This window comes from Lactuca serriola, chromosome 4 (genome assembly GCF_051521515.1).
Source record: "Lactuca serriola cultivar US96UC23 chromosome 4, Lser_US96UC23_V15, whole genome shotgun sequence".
In the NCBI taxonomy this organism is placed as follows: domain Eukaryota; kingdom Viridiplantae; phylum Streptophyta; class Magnoliopsida; order Asterales; family Asteraceae; genus Lactuca; species Lactuca serriola.
Genome location: NC_136411.1, coordinates 79,910,784 through 79,933,611, shown reverse-complemented (window position 1 = coordinate 79,933,611; position 22,828 = coordinate 79,910,784). Strand labels below are relative to the sequence as shown.

Here is a 22,828-nt window from a genome sequence, read left to right as displayed (position 1 = left end):
CAAGAGTTAATCAAGAGTAAAACCTGTAATTTATCACTAGCACACAACTTAAGGTTTGCAACCTATCATGTTGACATAATTCTTGTTTCTGTACCTACTTCAAATAAGTTGAATTTGCATGTGAGTTATCAGAGTTCAACTTGGAAGCATTGGTGGGCCTTGTGCTACCAAGGTGACAAGAAACTAAGATTGAACAAGTTTAATCCATGTAAGTCTGAATTTGTCACTAACCTTATCTTGTGATTATGGTTTTGACAAATTCACATGGATAAGAACTCATACACTATAAAATCTAAGTGTCATAAGGTTTCTCTCCGATTCATGAAAATGATGGTGAGGAAATGCTTTCACTAAGTAGATTTTATGTAGATATCAATTGTGTTATTTGCATTTTCAAAAGTCGTTAGTGGAGCGTTTGTGGTTAATCGGCACACTAACATGGACTTGTGAGAAATGGCAAAGGTCTAAGAAATTGAGACTATGATTACGGCATCCCTTTTCATAGTTCTTGAAATTGCTTAGACACACATGTGAGCTATCTAAGAAAGGGTGTATGAATCTAAATTTCAGAAGTCCAGCAGATTTCTGGAAATATGTCAGAGCTAGTGGGAGCATAAGTGTTATGCTGATAATCATCATGTTAGTGGGAGCATGATTATTACATTTAGTGTTGCAAGTTAGCAATGTTAATTATAGAAAATTCGTGAAGTTGCAGGGGTTGAAAAGTTGTTTTGCTATAATTAAGGGAGAGGAAATTATACTTCGTTTCAATTCTAAAGCTTAGATTGAGATTTTAATAATCTTTAGTCAAGAATATATATGTATGAATTTTATGTTGGAATGGTTCAACTTGAAGAAATTCTATATATATTGCGTTTTCAAAATTCGATTATGATTACGGCATCCCTCTTCATAGTTAAATTTTGAAAACATGGCAAATAAAAATATTGTAGCAAAAGACTGGTCTAGTATCATGTCTTTATGTCAAACATCATGAATCGTGTCCCATATGCTTCAGATATAGGATCGATTGCATGTGCTATAATATTCATTTTTTTTCTAATTTTTCCAAATGCTTAAGGCATTGAGAAGGGAAAAGTCTAGAACTGGATATGACTAAAGTGATTAAGCAATTGTCGAGGAAAAATCTGAGGTTCGCCAAAGATTGGTTGCTCAGGGAAAGTTGGAAGTATGATGCAAGTTGTCGGAAAGGACCATATTGACATGTTCTGAAAAGAAGTAACTCTTGTTCGGAAGTGATAGTCAAAATGGGACTATGGAAATGTCTCCATAGGTGGAAGTTATTCAATCTATGTAAGATTAGAAAACCTTAATGCAAGAAGGATGTTCAAAGAAATGTACTTTGAATATGAGACTTCCGTTCCATAGAAGTTGACCTTCTTTGGAATACTCTGCAATGACTGGTGACAAGGTTTTGGTGACTTTGTGCATAATCATTACAAGAGGAACATTGCATAAAAGTTTAAAATCTAACAGTTTTTTTGGTAAATGATAGGAATCGGGGATTCTCACATTTACAATAAGGATTTGGGATTGTGAAATGAGTATCATTGGAATCATGTTCAATTGATCTACATCACAATGTAAGGATCATAGACAAACATAGTGTGCATACTTGGAGTATGGCATAACTATTGTTTAGAAAAACAAAGTGTACATGCTAGGAGCATGGGATGACTGTTGTTTTATTCAAGTCTTAAGTTGATTGTTTGAAACATTATACAATGAATAATGTGTAATAAATATGGTGATAAATAAAAGGTGGTTCTATTTATATTCAAAAGGGTTCTGAGACTGTATTGGATTCGATTATTATTGTGTTTCACTTTGCATGTTTTGACTTCCAAAATAGCTAGGTTATTCTTTCCGAATGACTAAGTTATTTAAACACTCCACAGTCGTTCATATGTTGGAAGTAGGTATGAATCAATACTGTCATGAATCGAGTTTGTAGATGGCTAAATGGGTTTAGTCATAGCAATGGTTGCTACAACATTCATGAGTGCTCATAAGTTATGAGTATTGGAATAAACCCACGCTCACTTGTATCACTTCATGGAATTTATCTCGAGTGATCGTGAGACAATAATATCATATAAATCTTCAAACCTAGAGATATGAGTTGTTACCTATGAGTTGGTTGTGCATTGATTGCACGTAAACACATCAGTAACTTGATGTTATAAAACGTGCCTTTGTGTACAATTCAACAAGTAGTAGAACAAGCATATGAGTTGAAGTTTATCTGTTCCTTCTAGAAATAGAAGCGATATCTGGGCCCCTCGATGATTTTGTTGTGACCTATGTACCGGCCGGTCAGAACTAAAATGATGTGTTCGATTAAGTTCTTTGTCAAACAAATCGAAAATCGGGAAACAAACAGCTGGACAATAAGTACGACGTTGTTCCATGTATTTGTCCGGCTGATATCATGAGAACAGAGGATTATATGATCACTTATCTAAAATGGCGCTTCATAGTTCAACAGAGTTTTCGAGAGCTACGATTGCTGGTTGGTTCCTGAAGTAACATACGCAAATATAGTTATTAGACTTATCCAAGTGGGAGTCTGTTGGATAAGGTGTCTAATTCCATAACTTATTTGGTACATACTTGACCCGACCCGGCATGGTCCATTTGGGTTGCACTTCACCCAAACAATTTATGGATAATTTTATGAGAATCGTATACTTACGATTTATTAATATATTACAAGTTATAATATATTAATATGAAGTCATGTTATTTAATTAGTTTTAGTCTTAAATTAATTATGAATTAATTTAGAGATTAAAAAGAAGACTGATTAAATTATGGGCTATTATATTTTATATAGTGTGGGCTGATACTCATTTGTTAATGGGCTAAGCTAATATGAAAGTCCATGGATGATCCATGGAGCTTTTAACCCATGGATCCTTGGAAAGGAAAAGTCATGGGTTATTAGGATTTCACCCTAACCATGCACACTATATAAAGAAGCATATGATGCAAGAAATGTGACACTAGGAGTGTGAGACTTAGTGGTGGCCGATTCCACAAGAAAGTATACTTCTCTCAAAGTTTTCCAAGTGTTTGTGGTGATTTGTGATTCCATTTGAGGCATTCACACTATTGGTGCTTGGCTCTCAAACTCCAAACAATCAACCATCATCAAAAGGTATGTATTTCTACTAGTACTTTTATGATTCATAATCCTTATGTTGTGCTAGTTAGGAAGAAACCTTGGAAGTTATTATTTGCATGTATTTTAGAAGAAAACATAGATCCAAGGTTTATTAGGGTTGCATGCACACTTAGGAAGTGTTAGATTGCTCAAAACCCAACAATTACAATCAATTAAGTGCATGTTACTAACATCAAATCATAAAACATATACGAATTTTACAATTTGATTAACTAGATTGATAAGAACCCTAATTCATTGATCAAGTGAAAAAGAGAATAAACCAAACACATGATTAAGATCAAATCAAAGATTACTAGATGTTAAACACAAATCAAATTCAAGTTACAATCTAACAACACATACTTAAGAATTCAGATTCGAAAATGATATTGAAATCAACCACACATGTCTAGGTTAAACTACAAATCAAACAAGTTTAAACTTCAAATTGAATTACAAAAAGGAAATTAAACTGTTTCCAAGTGTTAATTTACTTCCAAAAGCTCTGAAAATCGCATTGTCTTTGCCCAAAATCCGACCTAACTTCCAAAAAAACTTATTGCTTCAATTAAATGAGAGTAAAACTACTTTAAGAACTTTCGAGATGTTTACACGGCCCGTGTAAATTAAAGGGTGCCATTTACACGACCGTGTAAACAAGAAAAGCAGAATGCTCAATCCTTCCAGGTCTTCGAAGTAGAATGCTCTTGTATATGCGTTTACACGACCCGTGTAAACTATAAGCTATCATTTACACGGCCCGTGTAAATTCCTGTGAAGCCAAATTCTTTATTTCTTCATTATCTCTCTCTTCAATGCTCCAAAACTTCTGAAACTTTATCTCCAACTCTTTTTGACTTCCTCCATCAAGATCCAACCTTCAAAAGTCCCTGAAATATCATAAAAGTGTGTGAATGGAATTGCATCATGAAAAATCCTGAAAAATATGCAAAATGCATGATTTTAAACCTAAATGCAATGCTTTTTTATGAACTAAAACTACAAAATGAATGCATGAAATGCACCTAACAAGTGGAAACACTACTCACCTTATGTGTTAGGATTGTTTTCTTACATGTAGCTGGTAACAGTTATTCAGGTCACATATATTCATTCGAGGATAGACATTCTAAATTCATAAAGTTTATTTGGTATAGACTCTTTTATGAATTGTTTCTAGAACCCTGTAGAAGTCAGGATTAAATACACTCAGAACTAGGATAGCCCTGTCTTTTAGCTTTCGGATTTTATCCACTGCTATAGACTTATTTCCTTTTCATCTTGTATTCTTTTTAGCAAGATGCCTCCACGACGATCAGCAAGACACACTACCCCGAAAAATCCAACTCAAACACCACTACCTCCGCCACAATTTGATCCTGCTGCTCTCCAAGCATCGCTAACCTCCGCAGTGGCAACTGCTCTAGCTCGCTTTGGCGATAGAGATACCTTCGGATCTGGTTGCAGTACCCACTTAGACAACCCCAGAGTTACCCGCGAACACCCAAGGGAGTGTTCGTACAAGGATTTCATGAACTGCAAACCCAAATCCATTAATGGAAATGGTGGAGTCATCCCCGTAATGCGATGGTTCGAGAAAATAGATTCGGTCTTTGAAATCTGTTCGTGCCCGGAAAGGAGCAAAGTGAAGTTTGCTGCCTGCACCTTCTCCAATCGAGCCCTGACATGGTGGAATAGCCATGTTAAGTCACTAACCCTATCAGTGACTAACTCAATAGGTTGGGAGAACCTAAAAGCGATGATGCTGGAAGAATATTGCCGGAGAGGCGAAGTGTAGAAGCTGAAACAAGAACTATGGGAGCATACCATGGTTGGCTCAGACATAGTGACCTACACTGACAGGTTTTGCGACCTGACAGCATTATGCCCAAAAATGATTACTCCATAGAGTAAGAAGATAGAAAGGTACATATGGAGTCTGACTGCCCCAATCCAAGGAGATGTACTATCTTCTAACCCAACCACATTCGATAGCGCCAAACGCTTGGCCCAACGACTCGTCGACCATGGAGTCCTCCATGGCATAGAAGTCCCAGTTCCCGAGCCATCAAAGGGAGAGAATTATAAATGGAAGTCAGGGAACAAGAGGAAGAAGAAGCAAACAACACAGGAACCTCGACAAGAGCAACAAACGAGTACTATGTACTACGCTACAACGCCTGCTGCTCCAACACCTACCAGTCGACATGATGGACCCCTTCCGAAGTGTGGAAAGTGAAACTATAACCACACCGTAGTATGCCAGGTAATGTAGTGTTTGAAATGCCACAGAAAAGGACACACAATCTATTTCTGCAGGGCACTGGCTCAACCGATCTCCCAAGTCCCCAGATTTGAAGAAGACCAAGCCTGTTATGGTTGTGGCGAGGCTGGACACTACCAGAAGGACTGCACGATAACAAAGAACTCAGGCGCGGATGGACGCATTCTGATGATCACCGCAGGAGAAACAACCCCGGAGTCGCCTTCGAGCAGCGGTACGTTTTCGAAATAGTTATTACTTTAAAAATTAATGTATATTTATATAAGATTAAAACTTGGGGAAAACACTTAAAAGTAATTATAATAACTCACATATTGAAATAGATCACAGTATTTAAGAGAACTAAAAGATCCCTTCAGAGAAGCTATGATGGCTTAGCATATACATCAGGGTTGTGCATAGCTAGGATGTTGCAGACTTAGAGTGAGTGATTCTGTCTTAATTCATATTCCTTGTTTGGTTGTGGATTTGAGGCAGAGTTACTCAGTCGACCGTCTTATCCATCTTAATGATTCATAACTGGTATATGACAGGCGATCGTAGTGGTACCAAGGAGGATCGTAGTATAAACTATCGACGCTAGTTATTAAAACACTTTCATTTGTATGTACCCACTCATCGCGATACGATATGTAGAAGTGTTAACATAAAAGGGTAAAACAGAAAGCACTAGAACAGTTACAAGGAGTACATTGTCGAACACACAAGAAGTACATTTTCGAAGACACTAGGAGTACATTGTCGAACACACTAGGAGTAAATCATCGTATAACAAACGTTTCTTTCAAATCGGCCAAAACTTTTTTCATTAAAGAGTCCATTTCTAGCATTCATCATGAGTTGGCGTGGTCCTCACCATACTAAGTTCATATGTTTCTATCGTCTCAATCATCAAGTTCACGAAACCTTCGTCATTCGTATCGACTGTCCGACCTAAACCTCTATTTTGTCTTTCGTATTCTAAACCCCGAAGTACTCGTACGAAGAGTACTTTGTCCTCCAAAGGTTTGCCACCGTATGTTCCACAGACCGTCACGAAATACCACTCGTACTATAGACCAAGTTCGAGCATAGAGGCTAAGGAAGAATACAGCCCACCTATCACTATTCAGTGTATACGCGAGGGTGGTATATAATTAGGATTGCGCAGATATATTATGTGTGCTTCTGCCCTATCTCATGTTCCTTGTTTGGTTGTGGACCTGGGGAAGAGTCGCACATCCGACCATCTTACTAATCCTAATTATATGCGACGTGTATACATGAGGTAATGATAGATGGATTGAGTATGAGTCCTATCATGAACACTAGGGCAAAGTTGCCAAGTCTACGAGTGAGTATTCTACCAATCAGAGGAGAGCAACCCCAGTGGTACTGTAAGAAAGCTAATTTCGGGATGAAATTCCATATAACGGGGGGATGATGTGACAACCCGAAATTTTTTTGCTTTGAAAGCTCAGTCAGTCAACTCAACTCAGTTTCAGATTCACTCCTGCTATCATTTAGCACAATTTGGAGTCTGTTTAAGTGTTCTGAGCCTAGTACACTATAGGAATAAGTGTTGGGAAGCATATACTAAAGCCACAGTACAAAGATCAAGCCATAAACTCATCAAAGGGGAGTTTACGACCAAGGCACCATGATTTTACACCCTGGCCGTAAACTCACCCTATATATATATATATATATATATATATATATGGGAACACTTCATTTCTTCATTCTTTTCATTCCCTTGGCCGAAAATCTCCAAATCCTCTCAAGTATCATCAGGTTTTTTCGTCTAGATCTTCATATATGTAAGTGTTCTAACCTTTGATTAGTTGATATCCTTCACTAACTAGTATCATTCCATGATTCTATCCATGAAATCATTCCACTTTGTTAGATCTTCAAGTTACACGAAGAACACCAAGAACACAAACTTGTTCTTGGTGGCTGAAAACTCCTCAAAGGCACTCCAAAGTGCGAGTATTCCATCTATCATCTAGTAGTGCATGTTAAACTCTAGATCATAGCCTTAAATCATCATCAAACTCATCATCAAAGAGAGTTTACGGCCAGGAGTTTACACATTGGCCGTAAACCCTTGAAAGTGTGGTGTTTTGAACCTTAAACACTTCTAGACCCTTTCCAACCCTTAGAACATTTGAACCTTTGAAACTCGTTACCTTTAAGACTCAAAATAAGACCATTTGTTGAGTTTACGGCACATCAACACCCTCCATTAAGTTGGTTTTGCTCATCCTTTTGAATAACAATGGTCCCTTAAGTTTCCCTAGCATTCAAATACCCTCTTATACATATTTACCTTGAGTTTACGGCCATGAGTTTACACCCTGGTCGTAAACACCTTTTCTTGGCCTTAAACATCCCTTAGTTGAATTACATGTGATTCCAACACTTGGTCAAAGTGTTTCCTAGTCTCGTGAGGTGTTTCCTTGCATTTGGTTGCTTTAGAACCCTATATTTATGTCAATATATACCATTATATGTCATTTAGGAATTGTTAAGTCTCGGGACTTCATTCGTGGAACTTCTCATCCTTACGCACATATTCGTTTGAATCACCCACATTAGGTGAGTTCATACCTCGTAATCAATCTTTTAAACTGTTTTAAATGCTTTAAGGGGGAATACAAGTTGAACACAATTGATAATTGTGTAAATGTTTGTTAAATATCTTTCAAAAGATTGCTTATGTCTTCAATAAGTGATCAAAACATTTCAAAAACTATTTTAAAGTTATGTTACTTTTTAGTTTAACCAAAACTCCATTTTTAAAGTACAAGCATAACTTAGTAGTAAAATGAGTCTTTTCAATAACAGTTCAAGTAAAACATTAGTAAACTATTAGGGGTATAGTGAGAAACAGATACAGAACACTATAATGAGAAACAATACTTACTATAAAGAGAAACAGATAGAGAATACTATAACGAGAAACAATACATACTAAGATACTATAACATAACGAATATACTAAGATGCTATAGCATGGAACAACTACAGGATCTAACTATACCAATAATCACTAACGTATTGTTCTAAACAAAAGGTGATAACTTATTGGGTATACATGATCATATAACTTTAATGTGGATTACACGATCTAGCAACTGGTTTGCTGAAGTCGTGTTTGGTTCCCAAAATCTTTTGACAGGGAGAGCGTATAGTATGGGAACTAGCCTTCACATTATGACCTTAATAAAACAAATATGTTTTAAGGTAATTAGCACGTCAGAATGTCAATTCATAACACAACTGAGTACTTATATTTTCCCATTACTTTCATAAAGTGACAGTTCCACTTGAAAGTTATTGCAAACTATTTTTCGAGTCAAGATAGTTATAAACTAGGGAAAACTTACATATTTTCAAATGACAAACAGAATAGTCGGGTCAAGTACATTCAGTAGAAAGGGACCATAATGCTAACCTTATGATACCTTAATGTATATATCAAGGAATATATATTAATAGGATCCAAAAGGTAATAGGATGTGTGCTTTCCGAGGAATGTTTATATGATAGTTTATACTTGTTGTATGTGTGATACTCATATGTGCCTGGTAGGGGGGGTGAGCGTGGGCGAGGTCCCGTATCTCACCAACAGCAGAGTATGGACGGGGTTCCGTATCTCATTAGTAGCAGAGCAGGGGCGAGGCCCGAGATAGGAGAGAGGTGAGTGTAGGTGGGGGCCCGTACGTATATCACTACTAGCAGGAGCATGGACGGGGTTCTATGACTCACCAGTAGCAGGACAGGGGCAGGGCCCATGATAGGTGGGGCCTTAGTACAAGAATACAGTAGAGTGTGTTTAGCTTTGGTGTTATGTGTTATGTTATATGTTTATATGTGTTTAGCGGGCGAGGCCTAGAGACTGGCAGGGCCTAAAAGAAACAAATTTGTATACTGAGCGGGGCTCGAAGCCAGGCGGTGCCTGGATTAGGCGAGGCCTGATGCCGGATTCATCCGGAGCCGGGCGGGGGCCCGAGGTAGCGGGCGAGGCCCAGTTCTTGTAGTATGTGGTTATGTATGTGGTACGTGGTAGGTTGGGGAACTCACTAAGCTTCGTGCTTACGGTTTTCAATTTTGGTTTCAGGTACTTCCGGTAGCGGAGGGAGGAGCTCGAGGTGATTGCATGACACACACCATTGATTGTTTAGCCTGGGATGTTTTACTCTGATAAAATAAAATAATGTTTAGGCATGATACTCTGGTGTGAAATGTTTTGAATGAATGGTTGACCCTTGTGGTTTTATTATTAAATTAAAACGAAATTTTTGGTCATGATTTTTGGGTTGTTACATAATTGCTTCAGTAGAATCCTGATGTCCACCACTTGTGTCACTCATCAAAATGAGCACTTTTTCTTACCATTAGACTCAGAACCACTCAAAGGCAATGTTTAATCCTCCAAAACACCACCATTAGACTCAGAACCACTCGAAGCGCCTCTAGTTCATGAACTTATTGAACCCACAACTTTTAATGATTTCCTTCTTCCACCAGCCCAAAAATTCCCAACTTTTCTGTCGTACTGCACAAAACTATAGAGAATCGAATAATACCCATCTAAGTCAAACATTTAGAGTTGGAGTTAAATGCAAAGTTAATCAATTTGCATACAAATTTGACGACATTATTGGTTTCTAAAGTTACAGATGGATGAAGATGGATGCATAGCTATTACCTTCTAATTCTTAAATAATAAAGTCATATATCCTAAAAAAGGGAAGCATGTATTTTGAGAGATGAAAGTTACAAAAATCCCAATTGGGTTGGAATGAATAGGAAAACAGATAAATTCATGAATTTTTGAAGAGACGAAGAGAAATATGAAGAGGGGTTTGTAGCCACATAGATAAGATTTAGGAACATAAGTAATATTTCATTGATTTAGAAGCTATATACCCTTTTTGAGAGGATTTCAAATGTATGTCGATAAAAAAGCAAGACTCGTTGTGAGAGGGAAATGCGTTAACAAATCTCACCTATTTCGATTTTTACTTTTAAATGAGAAAATGTTTAAGTGGCACATGAAACTGACTAATATAAGTTAGAATGACTAAAAAGATGTCACTTCAAAGTTTATTTCCTCATAAAACATGTAAATAAGTTAAAAGACTGATTTGATAAATTCGAAATACATCATTTGGCCGATGTGTCATTTCCCCTGAGTAAAACCAAACAAAAAAATATCACTTATACAATTATTTATTTAAAATGTGTTTGCCAAAACTTATTTAAAATCACTTTTAACTTTTTAACGTATAATTTATTGACTTATAACGTTATCAAAACAAAGTTTTTTAAAAAATGTTTGTTTAAGCATATCCGGTGTCAAAACAATAAAAGCTTATTAACTTATAGAGTATTTTTTGTGTTGATATAGGTTTAGGTTAAGGAGTATATTTGTCAATTTCTTTGAATGGTGAAATAAAAAGTTTTGATAAGGGGTAAAATTGACTTATCAAAAAATGAATTATTAGAGGTTCCAAACAGGTGTAAGCTATTTTTTAAAAAGCTTTTATCGAAATATTTTTTTATTTATATTGGTGTGGAACCGATAATAAGTAAAAAAAAACTTTATTTATTAATCTTTGCCAAATACCCACTTAATTTTCTTTTAGTTGGGATGGATATAACCTTTTATTTTTTCCACGCGACTAAAATATATAAAAGGAATTGAATAATAAAACTTTAATTTACTTTCTAAATGATATGAAATAGGTTCCCAAGTTTCCCTTGATAAATAAAGATTTTTTTGGCACATGTCACATTCTTATTTATTTTGTCACATGTAATTTTGTGATTATTTTAAATTAATTTTTATTCCACATGTCATTTTATGGTTTTTTTCATTTTATTAAATTCTAGATGGTATTCCCCTTAATAAATAAAGATCTTTTTGGCACATGTCACATTCTTATTTATTTTGCGACATGTAATTTTGTGGTTATTTTAAATTAATTTTTATTTCACATGTCATTTTATGGTTTTTTTTTTCATTTTATTAAATTCTAGATGATATTTAAATGTAATAATAAATGAATATCAATTTCATTAAAGAACTTTCCTTCTAATTTCAAAATTGTCAAATTAAATATTTATTAATTTTCTCTATTTATTTATTTTGATTATTTGTTTAAATTTAAAAGAGAAAAAAAACACTTTAATTTTTATAATTCAATATTTTCCTCATTTTTCTTATAAATTCATACTTCTCAAATGTTTAGAATTTTGTATTTAGTATTTTTTTTTTAAATAAACTTATATAATACATGAATGTCACATCAAGTTTTTTTTTTATATATTGTGAAAATATTCATTGTCTTTTATTCAAATAGTCATAGGTTTGTATTTTTCTTGCTCAATAATATCTATTGGCGGACAAAATTGCCTTGTCGACATACATCCTACAAGGGCAATGATGTAAGTTCACATAACTCTGTTGCATTGCTTGTTAGGTAGTTGCAGTAAATATAAATAGATGACAGGCAAACGGATTACCACAATACTCTTCAATGACAAATCCTTCTTCTTCATTTTCGTTCTCCTTTATAACAGGCTTCATTACTTTACATCTATTATGGACTTGTACCTGTTATGCAAGTGGATGCTATACTTCAATCATCAGTTTTGGGGACTCCCTAGCAGATACCGGTAACCTAAAACAACTTGACTCAATCAAGAATGAACAGCCACTCCATTTCTTTTTGCCCCCGTATGGTGAAACCTTTTTTCATACGCCCACTGGTCGTTGCTCTAATGGTCGCCTCATCATTGATTTCATTGGTAAGCACTTTCGGCATCTCACTTCTGCTCCTCTATTTCATGCATATATATCATGTGTAGACTCTTAATTTCTGCATCTATGAAAAGTGAAAACTGCAACATTAATCTTGAATTATGGTGATGATCTGAATGATCATCATCTTACATAATCTATGAGTGTTGGTCAATGTGCCTGACAAAGGCAATAATGTTACGTAGGGCCTACCTATTCTTGGCTTTCTAGATAATTACGAATAAGTACTCATTGTGAGGCCTACAAATTTCGTACTTTGTAAAAGGCAAACAAATATAATTTTGATGATAGTGGACTTTTATAGTTGATATAATTGGTTGTAGAGCCTGAGAATGAAATACCACACACGATGTCCAGAGTTCAACTCTAGCACATCATGGAACGGTTTATATACCAAAGAACAAGTAAGTCGGCCAAATATAGTAATTATTTATTTTTATTTTTCAACAACAAGATATTTATGCCAATTAATTAACTAATTACATACCTAAAAATAATAAAAAGAATATCATATTTTTTATATATAAATACGGATTACAAAGAGCATGAAATGGTTGTTTTTATTTGTGAAGCTGAAGGCATCAGGCTACCATTGGTACGACCATTTGTTGGTGCCAAGGGAAACCGCCTGATGGAATCCCGATCGGGAGTAAATTTTGCAGTGGTGGGGGCAACCGCATTGGATTCTTCATTCCATGCAGCTAGAGGGGTTGATAATCCTTTGACAAATTCATCTTTAAGAGTTCAGTTGAGTTGGTTCAAACAATCGTTGCAATCTATTTGTCTCAATGTTGAAGGTAACAAATCAAACCAACATGTACTTAAATATGCACAAAATTAAGGATCGATTCCTACTTTCCTAGCTAGGTCCACACATCCCAAAAATATCGACTTATATGTTAGTAACTGTTGCAGATTGTAAGCACTTAATTGAACGTTCTTTGATACTCATGGGTGAGATTGGAGGAAACGACTACAATCATGCATTACAAGCAGGAAAGTCTATCGATGAGGTTGAAACATACATTCCATTTGTTATTGAGGCTATCGGCTCAGCAGTTAATGTAAGATGATGCACATTTGCTTTTTATGTCTTCATCGTATACATCTGTAAACCAAGGAGAGTGGCTTAATTAACTTCATATTTATATTGGAAACACAGGAACTTATTGATCTAGGAGCCAAGACATTACTTGTTCCAGGAAACCTACCAATTGGATGCTCTCCGGTGTATTTAACAATGTATTATGGCTCTGATAAAGAAGAGTACGATAATTCAACTGGTTGCCTTATCCGGTTGAATAAGCTTGCTTTGTATCACAATGAACTTCTACAGATAGCGTTAAACCAAATCAGAAAGCGTCATCCTGATGTCATAATTATCTATGCTGACTACTATAATGCTGCCATGCAAATCTTTCGCTCTCCAAAGAAATATGGTACATAACAACACATCTTAGTTTCGACGTTCGACCCCACGCAATAATATTAAAACTTGTAATGTTATGATAATTGATAAGCTCTGGGATTGACACTAGATATATATTGTACAAATTAAATCATCTATATGGGCTTATATATATATTAATGGTTTATCTTGCCACATGTGATGCTTACATGATCATTTATATGTTGTAGGATTCACAAATGGAGCTTTAAAGGCGTGTTGTGGTGGTGGAGGGCCGTTTAACTACAACTCATCGGTACCATGTGCACACCCCTCTTCAAATTTATGTCTTCAACCACATACGTATGTCAATTGGGATGGGCTACACTTAACGCAAGCTGCATATAAATTTATCTATAAGAGCTTATTTCAGGGGCCATACACTACGCCACAATTTAACCATGTGTGTCATACTCAAATTTTAAAAGAGATGGTTGGATTATCGAGTTCTATGTAAGCAAGTGACATAAATTTATTAATTCTTATCCGAGTTCTATGGAAAGATATGTCCATATACAATTTATTGCAAAGTAGTATAATTTATATGTCCATATAAAACTTGTTGCAAAGGAGTATAATTTATGTTATTAAATGTATGTTTGTGTTAGCTAAATCCGTCACCATACACAAATACAATATGCAAAGAAGAATAAAAGAACACGGAGATTTACATGGTTCACATCATGCTAGTAATTTTCTTTTTATTTTTTTTTTATTTTTATTTTTTTGTAAATATGATAATAGCATTAAAAAGGCCAGTTGACTAGCGGCTATCAAAAACAGAGATTACTCTGTCAATAAAGCAGAGCATAAATCACACATCCAAGTATTCGGTCTATTCTGAATTTCCTATACCCGCTAGAAACCCACATATGAGAATAGACATACACTTAAAGTAAATATTTTCACATTGCACTTTTACTTAAGGAAATTCCATATTTAGCAGACCAAATATCCTACATATAAATTGCAGCAACACCTCAGAAACAATTAGCATAAAAAATTATTTGGCCATCTATAGCTTGCATCAGCTCAACCTTATTGAGCACCTAATCAAATTCGTTACTAATATGTCAAATGACTTTGTTGATTGAATATACCATACAATACAAGAATATATACTAAGAGATACAACTCTAATGGGCCTATTCACAATATATAATAATGGGCTATACATGGAATACAAACGTTAACACTAACGTCCCCGCAGTTTGAACGAGGATATTAATGTTTAAACTGGATCGGAAATTTGTAAAAAACGGATGACAGAAGTCCTTTGGTGAAGATGTCGGCATACTGAGCAGAAGAAGACACATGAAGTACACAAATTTGGCCCCGAGCAACTTGGTCACGAACAAAATGTATATCAATCTCTATGTGTTCTATTCATTGATGATTAACCGGATTTGCAGACGTGTACACATCACTGAAGTTGTCCCAGTAAACGATGTTTGCTTTGGTTATTGGACAACGTAGCTCATATAGAAGATTACAAATCCAACTTGTTTTTGCAACTGCATTGGCAACTCCTCGATATTCGGCCTCTGCGTTGGAACGAGAAACAACACATTGGCATTTGGAGGACCAAGAGATGAGGTTGTCTCCAAGAAAAACACAATACCCGGATGTGGAGCGACGTGTAGAGGGGCATCCCCTATAGTCTGCATCAGAATAGGCAACAAGATTGGTATTGGGGGGATATGTTAATTTGAAGACCATGGTCAATAATGCCCGAATGTACCAAAGAATACGCTTGAGAGCATGAAGGTGCTATCGTGCATGTAGAGACAGATTTGTTGAATAGCACCAGCAAGACTGCGATATAGACTCGGATCCGAGATAGGAGGCCCGGATGACTGAGGCTTGTGAAGAGGTTCACCAGGAGTCTGACATGGATTACAATTCAGCTTTTTTGCTCGTTCCAAAATGTCGGCAACATACTTTCGTTGCGATAGAAAGAGACCTGTATCTCGAATTGCAGATATACCAAGAAAAATAGTTAAATTGCCCGAGGTCAATCATTGGGAACTCATGACTGAGCTGAGTGCTGATCTGCTGAAGAAGAAGTATGGTAGAAGCTGTCAGAATGATGTCATTTACATATAGACGTAGATATGATGTGGCAGTTGCAATCTGCATGATGAAGAGAGATGGATCTGTATGACTTTGCTAAAAACCAACGTTGGCGGCATGCATGTCCAGCAAAGCGATGATGCAAGGCCATGGGGGCTGTTTAAGACCATAAAGAGATTTCTAAAGTAGACATGCATGATCACGGTGAGATGGATCACGAAAACCAGGAGGTTGATGCATATAGACTATTTCCTAAAGTTGATCATGAAGGAAGGTATTTTTACATCAAGATGGTGAAGTTTCCAGTTGTCTGAGATAGCCATGCTAAGAACAGTACGAATCATTGTTGGTTTAGCAACCAGGCTAAAAGTCTCATCACAATCCACTCCTGACCACGTCCATTTGCTACAAGTCTAGCTTTATATCGAAAGAGTGTACCCCCTACATGAAACTTGTTACAAAAAAAGCCACATAAACCGGATAATATTGACCCTGGAGGCCGTGGTACAAGCTGCCAAGTATCGTTAGTCATAGGTGCATTAAATTCATCATTCATGGCTATTTTCCAGTTAGGGTCATGTAAAGCTTGTAAGTGCGATTGGAGGACAGGGAAAATAGAGGTAGTATGGAGATTAAGTCGGTGGATCGGTTTATAAATGCCACTTTGAGCCCGAGTTTTCATGTGATGAGTGGGTAAAGGAATAATAGATTCGTGAGGAACCATGTTAGTGGATGGTGATAATGATGATGAGGGAGAGACCGATGGTTGGTTAAATGGAGATGAGGAAGGTTGATCCGATGATGGAGAAGAGACTGAAGGAGGAAGACATGGTAGGGGAGGTGTTATGTTGAGATGATTGGAATTGATTATGGTAGTCAAAGGATGGTGATGGTGAGGAAAGAGTGTCAAGAAAATCATAAGATGGTGGTTCGGTGGGTGTTACAGATTTGAAAGGGAAAGTATTTTCATCAAATGTGACATGACGGGAGATGATTTTGCGGGACTCAAGATCTAGACATCGATAACCATGGTGATTAGAAGGGTAACTGAGGAAAACGCAAGGAAAGGAACGAGGAGATAGTTTGTGAGGGGTTGTGAGATAAGGATAACATAGAGAACCAAACACACGAACGTGAGTATATGTAGGGTGAGTTTGGAAGAAGCGAAAGTGGGGTGTGTCATTTTGAATTGAGGTGGAGGGAAGGGTGTTTAGTAGGTGGGTGGTCATGTCAAGAGCTTCCACCTAATATGTAGGAGGCTTGTGAGCTTGAAAAATAAGGGAATAAACTGAGTAAGTGATTGTGCGCAACATTTGTTTCGATTTACCATTTTGTTGGGAGGTGTGGGGGGCATGAGAATTGGAATTGAATGTCGTGAGTAGCAAAATGGTCAATAAATTGTTTGTTATTGTATTCACCTCCATTATCACATTGGAAAGCTTTGATGGTTGTACCAAATTGGTTTTTGATGTATTTTGAAAATAATAGAAATTTAGCAAACACATCGGATTTTTGTTTGAGTGGGTACACCCAAAGGTAATGAGAATAGTGGTCAAGAAAAATAACATAGTAGCACAAACTACTAATGCTAGCAATGGGTGAAGTCCATAGTGAACAATATGAAACATGTTGGAAAGAATATTTTTCGAAACATCAAATGAACGTTTAACATGTTTTTCAAGTTGGCATGAATGAAAGATACCATAAAAAATTGTCATATTACAAGAAATAGATTTATTGGAAATTAAAGATTGAAAAGCTTTATTGTCGGGGTGGCCAAGATGTTGGTGCTAAGAGCGGCTTGCGGAAATGTGAACTTGAGATGTGGATGGAAGAACCGGATACATAGAGCCGTCACTATCACATCAGATTAAAGGTTGCTTGGTCCTGTAATCCTTGACAGTAAAACCAAATTTGTCAAATTCAATAGAACATTTGATTTGACGAGTGAATATATGAACTGAAATGAGATGTTTTATAATGTTAGGTGTGATAAGAATATTATGAAGGTGAATTGGGTGATGTAAGGTATTTAAAGGAAAATAAGAGTGTCTGGACTTAGTTATAGAAATAGGGGATCGTTACCGACTAAAACTGAATTATAATTGCTATTATCACTAAGAGTTTCAAGTATATCTTTCATTTTCATGCACGTGATCGGTGGCTCTCGTGTCCATTATCCATTCGTTTTGTGGCTAGTGAAGTGAAATGGGAGCTGCAGGATGTGTGGCCTGCTGCGATTGGCCGTTGTGCTGCTATCGCCGGTCACTTGGCTGTTGACAGCAGTCATTCCGGCGGTTGGTCCGGCAAGTATTGTTTCCTGATGTTGTGTGTAAAATAGCAAGGATGATGGATGTGTTGAATGCGCTGGAACAGTTGGAGCACGCAGTTGCAAAAAACATGATTCTTCCAAAGCGAGAATCGAACGTGTTTCTGAAAAATTGGGAAACATAATGCAATGGAGAAGTACTCTAGCAATATTTTCAAACCGTGGGGAGAGACCATTGACGGTGTACATAACGAGATGCTTGTCATATATTTTTGATGAGGGATCGAGATTTTCAAGAAGGTTAGCAATCTTTTGAATCTTCATGCAATATGCTTGAACTGGGAGATCACCCATGCAGATGGTTCTTATTTCACTGTAAAGTTGCATAACATGTGAGTCTTTGCTGTCCCGGAATAATTTCTCAATGTTGAGCCATAGTTGACGAGCCGCGAAGTTGGTTTTAATGACAGTGTTGGCGAGGTTTTGTGAGAGAGTCATGTATATCCATGTGCGGACGACTGCATCAACCTTTTTCCAATGAGGGTCGATGGAAGGAGTGGCGGGGGCATGGAAGGTAGCTTCAATATGGTCAATAGCATCATAAGCTTCACAATGTGTGGTAAAGAATTCTCACAATGTATCATAGTTGTGACAATCAAGATCGAGAAGAATTGGTATATGATCAGCTTTAATGTTTGTGACAACAAAAGCTTTATGGTTTGAGAGAGTTGTTCCTGACATGAGCTTGTAACAAGAAGCAAGATGAGATCGATAGTTTTAGGGTTTAGAAATTGGCAGAAGTTCAGCTGAGAGGAAGAAGTAGAATAGAAGGAAAGAGAGAAATTTGAGGAGGAGTGTTTAGCAAATCTATTTTTGTATTTTAGACTTGACAATTAAACAATTTGATAATTAATTATAACCAATCTATTTTTGTATTTTAGACTTGACAAATAAACAATTTGATTATTAGTTTTATAAACTAATTATCACACCGTTAATAATTTTGAAAACGAACGAACGGATAATTAATATTAGCAACAGTCATTATAAACGCCGCTTGATATTAATAGAAGAAATCGTACATTTAGTCCTACTATTGGATTTTTGATATGGTTGGTTTCTATGGTTTGCATTTGTTGTACTATTGGTCATTGGTCCGTATGAAAAAACCATCTTATCCTTTTTTATATGTTTTTCTGTATCTTTTTAATTATTTATATATTATAATAATACAAATTTAAAAATACTCCCTTGCCATACACACACAGTTGAGATGTATGGAAATAGGAAAATTGATATTAAATGTAAATCTGGTGAAAACACTCGTGAAAAGAGTAATTATTGTATTCACAATCATTATACAATTGTAAATATTTTCTTGTCTAAATTTAATTTGTTTTGACGTACGTATGACATTGTAGGAATTTAGAAAAAGAAAAACATTAGATTTATGAAGTTGATATACCTACTAGACTTGAAAAAAATGATCAAGAAAACTAACAACAAATTTGAATCTTGTTGATTGTGGGGATGAGAATTTGGTCCGGAAACCTGAACCGAACCGAATTAGGCCCGAATAAACAATTCGATTCAGTTTTCGGGTATCTATATTATCCTTATTTACTTCTCAGGTCATTCGGTCTGGATTATCCAAATAAGATCTTTTTCGGTTCTAAATACCCGACCCATAATTGAAAAGTCATTTAATTTTAATCTTGATTGTTTTCCCTCATTAGTCGCAAGTAACCATTATCTAATAGAATTCAAACTCAAAGTCGCGCCCTGCATTCCTCGTCCCCTTTCTCTGATCAACAAAAATCGAAATCACATTACATACTTATGCCCTCGTCATCCGCAACAGAAAAAAAAAACCTATGCTCGTACTCGTCGTTTCAAAATCGACCAATGTTCTCAACAATTACCAAACTCAAAACCACTTATGTCGATCATTGCTCTTGTTTCAGACTTTCAAAAATCAACCCTTCTTAGTGTCTCTAAGGATTCATTAATTCATACTTTATCTAGTCGTTGAAAATTAGGCTCCAACTCAAGAAACTCAAGTAAGCAATTAATTCTCATTATGTTAATCTACTATGAATGTAACACCCTGTTTCGAATTGTTTCATAATTCAGGCTCGTGACCTGAAGATCACTTATCATATAACTTTGGTCCTTAGGGAGAGAGAGAGAGAGAGAGAGAGAGAGAGAGAGAGAGAAAGAGATTTAACCCTTTGGATGTAGGTAATGTAGATTAGGTGATCCGAGAGTTCGGGTTGGTGCTTTGGAGCCCATGGGTATAACATTAAAGTGGTAGTTTGTGACTTTTATGAATTTTGTATTTAAGTTCAGAAAGTATTAAGGAAAAGGAGAGATTATAGGATTGTAGAGCATCTCATTACCTTTCATTGGATATGTAACATCTATAAAATTCATGAAAATTTAAAAAATTTTCAAGCATTCAAAAACCGTTGTTTATTACAAAATGTTTTTAAAATAGTTCCATATCAGAGTATCCCAAAAATCAAATCACAAAAATGCAAGGATGTGTACGATCACGCCTTCGCCTTCCTGCAATCATCCGAAGTACCTGAAACAAAATTCAAAACTATAAGCCGGAAGCTTAGTGCGTTTCCCCAAAATACCCGCACAATAATAACACACATCGTTGGGTAGCAACAAACTATCTGATGTCAGTCTTGAGCATGCTCAGATAACAAGTCATCTGAGCCTGCTCGGATGCAAACTCCAGGCACAACATCGCCCTCTAAGTGAACATGCGGGAGATCTTCATCATCGTCTCCGTACCTTGTCTCAGATCCAAAAACTCTTGTGATAGCCGCTCTCGCTCAACCCGTCGAATGTAGCGAGCACAGAACATCTCCCTGAACTGATCCCAAGTAACTGCCGCTTACTACTCATCAGAATATGACCCCATATTCAATCTCCACCAGTCCTTTGCTTCGGACCTTAGCAGGTTCAGAGCACATCTGACCTTCTGGTCAGCAGGACTTGAGCACGTGAATAAACATCCTTCCACATCAGACAGCCACCTCATGGCTATGATCGGATCCTGAGTCCCATCGAAATTCGGGGGCTTCATGTTATCGAAGTACGGGTACCGAAAAGCCTGCCTTGTCCCCGCACCTGCATCCGCCATGGCTGCGGAGGCTACATCAGCCACAGTCTCAACAATGGTTGCGTATCCGTCTTCAAAATACTCCATCATGGCGGTGTTGATAGACCCAAACATATCTGGAATCTGACCCTAAACAGTCTCGACCACCTCCTCGTGGATGATCTCCCTGACACGATCCTTTGTCAACGCTAGCCTATCCTGGCTGCCAGCTCCTGATCCTGACCCGGATTCGGTCTCAAATCGCCTCGTAACCAGCATACTGAAAATACACTAGGAAGATATCAGACAATTTGCATAAATAACGGGGAACCAACTCCCAACTAAACCCTAAGGGTTGTGACTTCCTTGCTACGCGTATGGGTCTTGTGCTTTCTGTAGTACAGGCCCATACTACCTTCCACACCTACCCATATTTGCATCAAGTATCATCACAATGCCCTAACAATATACATATGCATGGCAAGTGCTCAATCCTCACTCGTAGAGGAAGGCTAAATGTCTCGTAACTGGCCGACTGACCCCACACAACTCACCCATGAAACTTCCACCAACCCTGTAGCACTCGTGTATGCTAGTCATACATAACGCTAGACCCTATAGACATTCAAATATTTGATCCCACCTAAGCCCTTAATAAAAAAAGAACATGAAATAAGGCCAAACCCAACATTCTCAGTCTATAAGATCTTAATTATGTACAAATATGATGCATACACTAAGCAACTACAATAATGATGTCAATTTCATATAAAGATATCCTAGGATATCAGGCATGATATAATCAGACAATTCTATCATGCAATTCCTGAAGATCCCTAGCATATCACTAGCATGTTGTTCTAACATATCATAATATCAATAACCGCATGGTATTTTTGGGTCTACTTACTGGCTTCGACTGATCGTACACTCTGCATCCTCCTTTCGTATTTTGAAAACTATTGTGAAAACCTTTTCCTTGGTTTGAGAATGGATTTACACGAGCGTTCCTCCAATTCACTCAAACCAAGACTCTGATACCAACTTGTAACATATATAAAATTCATGAAAATTTAAAACTTTTTCAAGCATTCAAAAACCATTGTTTATTACATAATGTTTTCAAAATAGTTCCATATCAGAGTATCCCAGAAATCAAATCATAAAATGCGAGGAAGTGCACGATCACGCCTTCACCTTCCCACAATCATCTGAAGTACCTGAAACAAAATCCAAAATTGTAAGCCCGAAGCTTAGTGAGTTCCCCCAAAATACCCGCACAACAATAACACACATATAATAACTGCATACTATGGGCCCAATCAACCATCGGGTTGGAATGCCCTAGGCCCTCAACCATCGAGTTGGAATGCCAACATACTATGGGTCCAATCATTCTCCGGATGGTATACCCTCGACCCACAACCATCAGGTCGGAATGCCCACATACTATGAGTCCAATCATCCTCGGGATGGAATACTCTTGGCCCACAACCATCGGGTTGGAATGCCTTGGTATGTTGGCTCTCGCACAAAGCAGATAAGCCTCAACCATCAATCAATCATGTGCACATATATCAGATAATCACATAACAGTCTACCGACAGACAAACTGATCTACAGATCACTAAGCATA

General features: G+C 36.8%; 1 protein-coding gene across 1 annotated transcript; it reads left to right on the top strand.

Moving 5' to 3' along the window:
- Positions 1–11,972: 11,972 nt before the first annotated feature.
- On the top strand, positions 11,973–14,258 carry LOC145101973 (GDSL esterase/lipase At1g28570-like). Its single transcript, XM_079039281.1, has 5 exons — positions 11,973–12,275; positions 12,861–13,085; positions 13,204–13,352; positions 13,451–13,727; positions 13,927–14,258. The coding sequence occupies exons 1-5, from the start codon at positions 12,005–12,007 to the stop codon at positions 14,190–14,192; spliced, it is 1,188 nt and encodes a 395-aa protein (XP_078895407.1). The 5' UTR covers positions 11,973–12,004; the 3' UTR covers positions 14,193–14,258.
- Positions 14,259–22,828: the final 8,570 nt, after the last annotated feature.

What these genes read in the sequence shown, in the direction of transcription:
- LOC145101973 (XM_079039281.1), top strand. Translation starts at nt 12,005, where the DNA reads ATGACAAATCCTTCTTCTTCATTTTCGTTCTCCTTTATAACAGGCTTC. An exon ending in CCTCATCATTGATTTCATTG is followed by an intron (nt 12,276 to 12,860) that starts GTAAGCACTTTC and finishes TTATTTGTGAAG; the next exon opens with CTGAAGGCATCAGGCTACCA. An exon ending in CTATCGGCTCAGCAGTTAAT is followed by an intron (nt 13,353 to 13,450) that starts GTAAGATGATGC and finishes TTGGAAACACAG; the next exon opens with GAACTTATTGATCTAGGAGC.